Here is an 11,961-nt window from a genome sequence, read left to right on the forward strand (position 1 = left end):
CTGGAGGAAGTCCCCAAGGAGCTAAAGGGATCTGCAACCTATAGGTGGAACAACAATATGAACTACCCAGTACCCCCTGGAGCTCGTGTCTCTAGCTGCATATGTATCAGAAGATGGCCTGGTCGGCCATCAGTGGAAAGAGAGGCCCATTGGTCGTGCAGACTTTATATGCCTCAGTACAGGGTAACGCCAGGGCCAAGAGGTGGGAGTGGGTGGGTGGGTGAGTGGGTGTGGGAGGGTGTGGGGGACTTTTGGGATAGCATTGGAAATGTAAATGAAATAAATACATAATAATAATAATAATAATGATAAAAACATTATTAAAAAAAAGCCCAAGAGGGAGTTCAGACTATGTGTTGCAAGGAGTCACAGACCAGGAGAAAGGTACCCCCTATCACCTGCACCATGAGAATTCAGGTTAGGATTTCAATCTCCATGTTATACTAACAAGCCAAAGTATATGAGGAAATTAAATTCTTCATAATCTGTCTGTGGGAGGCACGTGTTCCTGAAACAGCCAGAAAGCAGGTGGTTATTTCTCTCTCATTTACTTACAACATTAAACTGAAAATGACTTCTCATGAAGTTTCCTTTTATATCATTCCATACCAAATAAGAAAGTGATACAAGAATATAAGAAACCTTTTAAGATCTCCTCAGGGTGGGGTGGGGTGGGGAACACAGTTCTGGTTTCCTCTAGCATCATTGCCCAAAGGCAAAAACATAAAAATATACCAAAGAAGAGGAGGCCTTTCCCACAAACTCAGCACCAGTCTAGAAAACTGAATTCACTTCTGATTTCAAAGGGGGATGTCTCCATCCCAGAGCGAAGCGATCCCACTGGGAACTCCCAACTTACTTTGGAAATTATTTTCAACCTGAGCAATTCCCCATAGGTGAAATGGGGACTGAGCTAATCTAGCAATTAACATGGCTGCTCAGGGGTTCGGTTTAAATGCATTTCCTAGGAAATCACTTGTATTTGGACCCTAAGCTCCACTCACTGTGGTTTATTGCTCATATTTGCGTTCTCATTAAAGCCATGCTAATTCCACATCCTATTTAACCCTCCCTCGAGCAAGCCAAACACTCTTCCCTCTACCTTTCCAATGCTCCCTCGCAGCAGTCTCCTTCATGGGGTCTTTTCTTTCCCAGTCCCCTCCACATCCTGAGCACCTCCCCATAGTGTGCTATTTTTGAGACCACATAATTTGGCAGTTAATGACACTTGGAATTGGCTTGCTTTTTAATCCCTCCACGTGGTACCCTTTTTCTCCCCGGGCTTTAAGTCCTGTGTTTGGATTTTCAAGAGTGTCCTGGAGTGCTGAATGCAAGTTTGGAAAAATATTTGTGGGCTTATTGTTTGTTCTAAAGGAGGCTCTCCTCAATAAGAGAAACCGGGGGAGGCTCAGAGACTAGGTGTTGGAAGGAAGAGATCGGAATCTGGCCAGCTCCATTACCTTCTACTTTGTGGCTTAGTGAATTTCCTTCTCTCCTCTCCATGCCCTGACTCACCTTGAAGAGGAGGATAAAAAAGGTTACCTCCTTGGTGAGACTGTATGTGGAGGCAACAAGACAATGCATACAAGGTGCACAGTGCAAGGCAAGGCTAGGCACACCCTTGGCACTAAAGAAGTGATAGCTGCTGTCGATCAACAAGTTTCCTCAGGACAAACTGAACCATCCAGCAAGCAAGAGACACCATTAAAGTCAGTCTTTCCAGGACTTAACGATAGAAGTTAAAAGCTACAAATACAAATGGAAATATAAAACCCTTCCTGATAAAATCCTGCAAAGACCAAGCTTACAGGCATCCAGCAGGATCCCCAAGAGAAGTAGTGTAGACTGTTCCAAGAGTTAAATAGTAAACCAACGTGAAGGGTTGGGGTTCAGCCCAATGGTAAATCACCTGACTAGTAAATCACCTGACATGACACAGAGAGGCTGGGACGTGTGAAAGACAGGATAGGTCCCGGGAAATCAAGATATCAGGGTAACTTTGATGAGAGTGTGGATGCACTAGAAGTGGACCTGGAGAAACTAGAAGAAAATTCAGGCTGTAGCAGGCAGAGCTCACACAGATACAGGAAGGAGTGCTATAGCCCATGGCTAGGATATCTTCACCATGGCTCGACCATTTGTTGAGGATGCATGTGGCATGACACTTAGAGGATGAGGGTATGGATACAAATGCTCTCCTCTTGTCTTCCCACTTAATAATTCTGCAGTGCTGTAATGCTCTATCTTCTTGTGTCTTTCCTGGGAAATGAAGCTAATAATCAAGTATATAGAGAGGTAAATATCATATATGAAGTTCCTGACATCGTCCTTAACACAGGGGAAGGATATGCAGACAACAGTAGCTGCTGTCACAACCTCCAACATAGATTTTTCAAGTCCTAACAACCCAAGACCACTGAGCATGTAGACCCTCCAGCCATCTGTCTCCCCTGGCCTAGTTTTAGTCTTACCAACAGCATTTTGGCCAGTTGGCCTTCTTGTCCCACGCATGGGAGGGGAAAAATGGTGACCATTGTCAGAGCACCCAGGTCTGCATGTTGCTTTAGACTTTATATGACAATTGAGTATTTGGAAATCCTGTGTACAGAGTGTGCTCATAGGACGTATTAATTAGCGGTAAATGCCTTGACAGACACCAAGTCACCCAGCCCAGATTCACCTGCTTTGCCGTCACCTTGACCTTTGCCCGACAAAGATTCTCCCGGACCATGCCTTACCCGTGACGTGGAGCTTTTCATCAGTGACCTCAGCCTTCAGATAAATCCTCCCCCTCTTCTCAGTGTGATCCATTCCGCAGAGGCTAGGGACATTGATCACACACTGCTTGTGAACATTCATGTCGCAGGCTGTGAATCAAAAGAGCAAAGGGGTAAGGTTGGCCATATGGGCTCATATCACTGCCTCCGTGTTTTGGTGTCTGAGAAGTGGGGCCGATTCTCCCCTAATGTGATACTTTGCTATAATGTTTCTGGTGACATGAACTGTGAGCAGATGTCCCTTCCAGCACAGGCTTCCTCCTCTGAGTGGCAATACCCTTAAAATATCTATCTCACATTTGTTTAGTCTTTCCCACAGCAAAAGAACCCAGGTTTTTCTTCTGTGACTGTTTCAAATATTTAACAAAATCTACAGGAGTGAATGTATGCAGAGTGCAGACTAAATACTTAATAGTTTATGTGCACGCAGGTATGCAACATGCAAATTTTTAATGGAGGATTCAATTTTCTGATGAGAATTCTTTCTGCCTTTCTGAGCTGTCCACCAAGAACATGACAATTTATGGGCTTTGTATAGGAAATTCATAAAACTTTTCTTTCCCTCTAGTAACTCAGTATTTTTGAGAAGGTGTAAGTATGTTGCCTTATTATTTTTTTAAGGAATTTGTGTTTGATATTTTAAACCTGTCTTCAAATATTTAAATATTAATCCAAGTAAAACAAATACATGCCTGGCATAAGCCATTCCTTACACTGACATTATGTAGGCGAGACAGGGGGAGGATAAAAAAAGATCAGTCTTATTTCCATAAACCAAAGCAACCCTGAGAAGAATCCCCAGGGATGACTACAAACATGAGGCTGTGTAGGTGTGCTGGTTCCGCCCTCCTGGTACCTTGGGCTTTCTGGAATCCTCACCCACTCTCCCTGGGATGTTAACAAGATTCATCTGCGATATTCAAGGCAGAACCTGGCTATTCCTTTCATTCTCAATGTTTAATCTAAACATAGCAGCACACTTTTTTTGAAGAAGTCATAAATAAGACCTATTTGCTGCAACTAAGTACTGAAAACCGCTTCCCACATGTGGATCTCCTCAGGTTTCTGTCCACAAAGCTCCCTGTTCAAGACGCTGTATTGGCTGGGGCTTAGCAACGAAGACTCTTGCGAGGTTGTGCTATTCACCTCCCTAGGGTTACCCAAGCCCTATCTACCTTTGGGTACCCGGGCACGAGCTGAAATTTGAGGATGATAATTACAGGGCCTTGGAAAGAATATGGTTACCAAGGATGCTGCGGGGTCATGAACACACACTGGGGTTGCACTTGGGAGTGAATGCAAACTTGGGTCACACTCGGAAGTGGACACACACTGGGGTCACACTTGGGACTAAACACACACTGATTGTACTCTGGTTTTGGCTCTACTCGAAACAGCTTTTGTACCTTGGGGAGTTCCTTTGCATACTCTCACCCCATTTCTTACCCTACAAAGGGTTGGCTGACATAAGTGGTGGCTAGCATTTTCCCCACCAAGAGGAGCTGTGTGTTATCCGTGGACATCTCAGCCTCGAGAGCTCTGAGATGACATACGTTTTGATTCTTCATAAAGTCCCCATTTCATGTACTTTGCTACAGCAGCAGCAGATGACTAGAAACCATGTCTGGCAATTCACCTGTTTCTGCATGGTAATTAAAATTACTCGGCACATACAATCCTTGCTTCATCCTAAAGAGAATATACATGTGGGGGTGGGGTGGAAGGGCACACCTCTCCCTGATTCCCCAGCAGACTTCTCAGGAGAGTGCATTGATTGGGGGAACTCTATGACAAGCTCTACCACTTGAGTGGGGGTGAGATATTAACGTCGCATGGTCTTGCTAACTGTGTCGAGGTTGACATGTATGCAACACATATGAGTGTTCATTTTTGCTCCATGTTTAAAAATGATGCTAACATTTACTTATTGTGCTGCCCCGGCCACGGCACACAGGTGGAGGCCAGAGACCAATCTGTATGAATCTGTTCTTTCCTTCCATCTGTCATGTGGCTTCCAGAGATTGATGCCAGGTTGTCAATCTTGGTAGCAGGTGTCATCACCCCCTGGACACCATTTCTCCAGCCCTGCTCCAAGTTTTAAAATAGCCAAAAATACATTTACAAATGTACTTAGGATCACCATTTTTAGAAACATTGAGAATGACTAAAATGATGTGTTTGGAATCTGGCATGGATGATAAGGCCATTAACCTGCACGGCTAGGTAAGCTGAACGAATCCTGGGCTCTGAGAGACTCACACATGCCCAACACCTCAGGATACAAAGCTCTGAGGTCGATGTAATCCTTAGGAACAAGAACATGCTGGTGCCTTCCTAACATTTATTAAGGACACAGGCTTAGTAGCAGCCTTTTCATGCCCTAAACATACACCTTTTTATTTAAGCATCAAGCTAGGTAAATTTGTCACTAGAGAATTAGCAAATCAGAAACTTTCCTAGGCTATGTTTTTCTCTCTTTGGTATTGGATAAGGATGCACACATGGCTGGGAGGAGGATGGAAATGGCCTCCTGTCCCCTGTGTCACTGACCTCTGTGATGTTATACATAACTCGGCTGCTATAGATCCATCCGTTCATCAACGGGCAGGGTGAGGGAGCTCAAGATGCCACCCTGGTTTTCATGCTCGCTTTAGCTTCGGTTTTATGGAGAAGCCTGCTGGATTTTTCCACAGTCCACCCACTAATTAGAGGCATAGGAAGATAATGACTGGTTTCTTAGCTTATTTTGAAGCCAACCAAATGCGGAATCTGGAGGTGGGGAATCTTGTGTGGGGTTTGACTAGCCTGCATTTTACAGGGACACGCACACAGTGTGACAGCACCGACTAGCTTCATTTATAAACCCAATTACCTTCAGGGGGCTCATAGTCAGACAAGCAAGTAGTTATAACAAACCAGAACCCAGAAGCTGGAGAAGAGATTAATTCCTCAGTCTTTGAGCCTTGTCTTTATCTAAACCACGTCTCTTTGGTGGTGAGCTGTTATTGAGAAGTTTCTGAGACTTTGGCACTTAGCAAACCCAGCCATGAGCTGCAGAGCCTGGCCAACTACTGGAAAAGAAAACTTACTGTCACATTTCATCCCTTGGTGGATAAGTCCATAGAGCAGGGACCCACAGTGATCGCAGAAGGTAGGGCTTCCGTATGTGTGGATTTTGAACTTGTGCTTGCTCCTGGGGTCCTGGAGGGAGAAGAACAACATTCATTTCAGGTGTGAAAGGGCTATAGTTTTGATTAAGGCAAGGTCACAATCTTTTCATTGCCAAATTTGGCTAGTATTAGACTATTGCTCCCTAGAGTTGGAGAAGTGTGTGCACTGTGTGAGTGTATGTGTGTAAGTGTGTGTGTGTCTTTTGACTATATCACATTTTTATGTAGCAAACACTCACATTCCCCCACCCCGTCTTATGGTATAATTTATACATAGTCAATGACAAAGTTCCCATGAATGCTGTCACTTGAAGCCTACCATCATCACAGTCTGGGAGGAGGCATACTTAGTGTTTCAAAGTATTACTGTCCCTGTACCCAGAGACACCCCAACACCTAGCAAGGCAGTGGCCCAGAAGAGACACTTATGAAGCTGATATGAATGAGCTGAGGTCTGGATCCTTTTTGAAGTCTCGTGACTTTCAGAATCTGGTAGGCTGTGGAACTAGATCAACCTTGAGATTGGCAGGACTTTGTGATCATACCCTATCCCCAAAGAGTCTGTGTATTTGTGTGGGAGGGATATCAGTAGTTAGAGGAAAACATGAAACCCAATGGGATAGCCCTTCCCCAAGTATAGATGCAGGTCATTGCTTTCTCTAGCAGACCATACAGAGCGTGAGTGTGCAACCAGAAATCTGTTCTAGGTTCCTGCTCTTCAGTGTACAGGTAGAGAAGCAGAAACTATATATATATATATATATATACATATATATATACACACATACACATACATATACATATACATATCATGTCATAATGAGTCTGGATTCTGGTACCTTTCAGAGGCATGGATTTGTACAAATGGCTTGTTCTTCCTGTCTCATCTACAAATAGGGAAGTCAGCACCACCTAAGTTACATGGTTATAATAAGGACAAAACAAGCCAACCTTTGTAAACTGATTAGAATACCCTAGTAGGAGACTGGTAGACTGTCCAGTGCAGGGTGAGTATGCAGGGGACAGAGAAGGAAGGAGCTAGCTGCTAGTTCTAGTGGTAGCTGTTGCTGATGCCTTCTCCTCCTCCTTCTCTTCCTCCTCCTCCTCCCTTCTTCCTCTTTCTTTTCATCTTCATTTTCCTCGTGGTACCTCTCCTCTTCTTATTCTACCTCCACTATGTAACCTAGGCTGGTCTTGAACTTTCAACCCTCCTGTCTCAGTACTTCTCAGTTCTGCAGTTTTGGGATTAAGGATGCATACCACCACACACAGCCCCCGGCTCCTTCAAGGAGAGGACTGAGCGAAAAGACTTTGTATGCTATTTGAACAACAAGTTAATGTCATAGTCAATATGCACATACAAGGTCCTTTCCTCATGAACTGCTTCTTCCTGAGGGTGGCCTGAACTTCTGCTAGAGCACAGAGGGCAAAGCTGGGGAGGAAAAGAAGACAGGAGCTCCATGAAGATACACTAAGTGGTGGGGGTCGGGGAAGGGGGCTCCATGAAGATACATTAAGCACAGGCTCTCCTGGAGGCAGGTGTTGCTCACATATAAAGATACACATAAAAAGACATGCTAGGCTTCAGACTTTCCAAGGCACCTGGGCACCAGAGGTCTAACAGGATTCCAAAGGCAAGTGTGGCTTTTGGTTGACTTTGAACCCTACGACCCAAGCTAAAGGTATCCCAAATGAATGATTATGAGCACTTTTAAAAGGCGTAGGTTGGAAAATTCCAGAATGTCTTAATCATGCAGAAAAGTTTAAAGAAGAGCAAGCCAAAACACTCACAGATGTATCCATTAGCTGTGGTAAAGGTGAACATGTCTCCTTGTTCCTCATTATAATATCGTCACTCTCATTTTACAGAGAGGTGATGACCACTCCCCCGCCCCACCCCGCAGATCTCTGCGACTCAAACACCTTGAAAACTGGGATCTGGCCACCCAGTTCTTACTGTGCAAGCTTTCAGATGTCTACCCAGCATGAATAGCTGGTTCTTGCCATCTCTTAAACTTCCAGAGCTGCACCTCAGTTTTCTGAGGGAGGGATACATATATACTAACTCTTTTATAAATAACATCTTCTCAGAATGCAACCATGTTCGCTTAGTGATGTGGTTTCTGTGGCTACAGTGGCAGCGGTGAACATTTGTTGCAGAGACAGAATGGGCCCCCAAGCTGGAAGTATTGATTACCTAACCGTGTAAGAAATATTTGTGCAGCCCAGCCTCAGGGCAACAGGCTTCACCTAACAGAGCATCAGTGAGAGTGATTGCAAATATCGTACCTAGATGGTCCCACAATCACAGACTCTGGGGAAGGGCCTCCTCTTGTCGTCCCACCTTCCCCACCCACTCCCTCTTCCTTCCCTCTTCCTTCCTGCCCTCCCTCCCATTCTTTTTGGGTACAGAATATCACTGTGTAACCTAGACTGGCCTCAAACCCTTTTGTTAGCTTGCTGAATAGTGGGATTGCAGGTGTATGCTACCTTGCTCTCTTCCAGTCTGTGCTTTAGTAGCAGTCTAGAAAAGATTTTTTCAGGGTTAGAAGTCTGGGAATCATGGCTGTAAGAGGTCATTTCACAGACAACAGGACCTCACAGGAGTAGCTGAATACATGTGCTGATGACCAGCAATACTGTTTTATTTTTAAAATTATTTATTTGTTTGTTTGTTTTGTGTATATTGTGCATGTGCACGCACTTGAGCATCTGTGTGTGCCACCTTGCACGTGTCAAGGTTCTTGGATGACTTCTGAGAGTTGGTTCTCCCTTCCACCATGTGATTTCCAGGGATCAGATTTTGGTCCTCAGGTGTAGAAGCAAACACCTTACCCTTGAAGCCATCTCATTGGCTCATGATTAGCAATACCCATGAAGCAACCCATGGCCTGCCCCCTCTAAAGACCCCTCTTCAGGTTATAAAAGATCCATGTCCTTGTGGGAGCATTTTCCCTAGATAGAAACGGCTGTGAAGATGGAGTGAAGAGCAGCTGATGAGTTACTCCGATGTCTGCGACGTGGGCCAGAATGCCGAAGGATCAGGCTAGCATCAGCACCAATTATCTGGACCCATGCTGACAGTGAAGGTTGTTCCCTACAATGTGGAGGGCAAAGAAGATGCTGGGGGGAAAAAGCAGCCAAGTTGCCTGCAGAGATACGGCATCAACAACTAGCAGCAAATGAAGAATGGCAGCTCACTGCAAACCCACAGGAGGATGCACAGGGCCGTCATCCCTGGGGTGGCTGTCCTGCCAGCTGACTCTCACACACATCTCTATTGATGTGGCACGTGGGCAATGGGCCCCCCTTTCAGGGAAACCTAAGTCTCACTCATCTGACACCCATATGGCATCTCCAGGCTCTAACTACCAGGAGATGTAGAAAGAGAGGAAGCCATTACTTCTACTTCTTGTGTGTGTGTGTGTGTGTGTGTGTGTGTGTGTGTGTGTGTGTGTCTGGAGAGCCACCGGGTCCCAGAGTCCTTCACTCCAAAAGTGCATGGAGGGGGGTCCTGAATTTTATTTATAAGTTATGATAGGTGTATGTGCTCATGTGAACTCCAGCAGCATATGACCATATGCCAAGGGTTTACAACTTGATAAGAGCTGGAAAAATGTAAGAGGCTATTATGGTGTTAGCCATAGAAATAAACTTCACGAAGCCCAAGGTTTCTCTAAAATACTTCAGTGGCATGGACTGTTATGGAAACATCCAGTGATCTGGGTGATTCCAGCCTTGACTGGGGGTCAGAATGGAGGCTGAACGGGGAATATCTCTTCAGTCTGGCTTCTAGCACATTGTCTCTAGCCCTCCAGAGAGTTCCTTGGCAATCAACCCTATGTGGTAAATTTGAAACTGCTCGGTGGCCCAGATTAGCTCATGCATGGTCCCAGCTTAAAGGTCACGCTGATGCTATTGCCTGTGGAGAAGGATGAAGGAGAAACATGGAAACTCATCCGGTGTAATGCATGGCTCCAGGCCTGACAAGAGAAACAACCTTGCTACCTAAACGGGACTCACCATGCTTCACAGAAAGCCACTGGAGCAGAAACCTGCCCAGGCTGTCTGTATTTATACCAGAGCGGCCGAGGAGCAGAGTGTTGGCCTTCTCTGGGCCTCAGCTTTCTATATCTGACTTCTGGACCATGGAGGTGGGAATAGGGTTCCACATGAGATCTCACAGAGCTCCGAGCTTGTCAGGAGGTGCCGGGTGCCACCGAGGGTGGGGAAGGAAGAGAGCAAAGCGGGGAGGTGAGGCTGCTGCTAAGATTAAAGTTGGAAACAACTGTACTAAATAGTCCCTTCAATTCTGTCTTGATATTTAGAGAAAGAAAACACCAACAAAACCCTTTTTATTTTGAAATCACTTAAGACTCACAAGAATCTGCAAAACAAGTACAGCCTGTTCCTCTTTGCTCTTCATCCGGCGTTCCCAGTGAGAGCATCTTACATAACCACAGCACGTTAGTGGAGGGGAGATGCTGCTGCCGCCCTGCCACCAGCTGACTTGCAGCATCCTAGGGTCTCTAGATTTTCTATGCATGGTTATAACAAAGGGCTTTCATTGTACAACATATGAATTGAATAGACCGTGTGTGTGCTGGGGAGGGAATCCAGTCTTGTTTGCTGCGCACATAGCATGGACTCGAGAGGAACAGCAACAGAGGAACCTGTCCGTGAGATCCATAACTGACGGATCTCACGTGAAGGGGTTGAGGAGGGTGACTCCAAAGATCTATCCAAAAGTAGAAGTGGAAAGTTCCTCTCTAAGTAAACACACATGTCTGTGGCCAGAGTCATTTCAAATATCTGGCTGACTGAGGGCTCAGCCAGGTGTGCAGCCAGCCTGGGTCATGGGGAGATTGAAAAGCTGTGGGCCTTCCAGGTGGAGAGTCACCAGCTTCAGTGGGAACTGAAGCCCAAGTGTGTTTATGTGTAAGTGTTGCAGGTCCTTGGGTCCTAAACAGCATTGGAGCTCCCTCTCTGTAACACCCATAATCCTTGGCACCTTTACCTGGTGGCAGGACCCAGTGTATTTCACCTATGTCTTTGCCCGTGATTGCTTCTACCTGCCACAGCCACAAGAATTCTGCCTGTTGTGCCTGATTCAGGGGTAGTAAGAAAGAACAGTGTTTTCTTTCAAAGGACACACACACACACACACACACACACACACACACCCTCTAACCAAACAGTCTGAAGCAAAGGAAAGATCTCTGAACCAACATCACTAAATCAGCAACTGTGATAGAACCAAGACAGGCTATTAAGGTTTAAGTATAAATGGTATCCCTGAGCTCCCCAGGGAGCAGGGTGAGAAGGCAAAAGAATCAGAGGAGGATTCTCTGGGATTGCAAAGCCGAGTCCAAAAATCTCCCAGCCCATCTCTAGCATTAGTTGTCTCTTCCACAGTACACCCACACTCCACACGGCAACTACATCCTCACAGAACTGAGCTCCTCTCATACTTTACTTGAAGGTTCTATAGAAAACTGCCCCATGGGTCATGTGTGGTAAGCTTGGTCCTAGCACATAAAGAAGGGTCTGTCTTAGAGTAATCCCCCCTAACCAGGTTAGTGGTCTTTCCCTTTAGTGAAGCGTATGTAAATGCTCCTTTACCTTTTGCACAGCCTCTGTTTGAAGGAAGTATAAAACCCTCTGTCCTGCAGATGCTATCCTGGCCTGTCACATTCTAACACACGACTGATGCTGTCCTGGCCTGTTAACATTCTAACAGAGGACTCAAAGGCTCCACTCAGAAGCCCCTGCTGTGCGTGTGGCTTTGGTGGAAATGGAGGCTTTGCCTACAGGACGTCTCATAGGCACAAATGAAATCTCACTTGTGAATCTAAATCTGGTTTATTTCCAAAAAAATCAACCAATGGGGGAGGGGAGGATGCAAATTCTATCATAGTGTCTGCTAGCCTGCATCTTATCTCTTAGTTCTAAATATCATAGCTTGACCAGCTTTCCCTGGAAAACTGTGTTAACATTCCTATCAAGATGTTTCC

At 45.5% G+C, this 11,961-nt stretch overlaps 1 protein-coding gene across 1 annotated transcript in view; it reads right to left on the reverse strand.

Moving 5' to 3' along the window:
* The window catches only part of Prkca (protein kinase C alpha), a 411,286-nt gene that overhangs the window by 123,824 nt on the left and 275,501 nt on the right, over nt 1-11,961 (reverse strand). The window contains exons 4-5 of the mRNA XM_021175668.2: nt 5,867-5,978; nt 2,739-2,867 (exon numbers count right to left, since the gene is read on the reverse strand). Coding sequence (XP_021031327.1) covers nt 2,739-2,867; nt 5,867-5,978 — 241 coding nt within the window. The remainder of the gene's footprint in view (nt 1-2,738; nt 2,868-5,866; nt 5,979-11,961) is intronic.

The sequence above is a fragment of the Mus caroli genome, chromosome 11 (assembly GCF_900094665.2).
Source record: "Mus caroli chromosome 11, CAROLI_EIJ_v1.1, whole genome shotgun sequence".
NCBI lineage: Eukaryota > Metazoa > Chordata > Mammalia > Rodentia > Muridae > Mus > Mus caroli.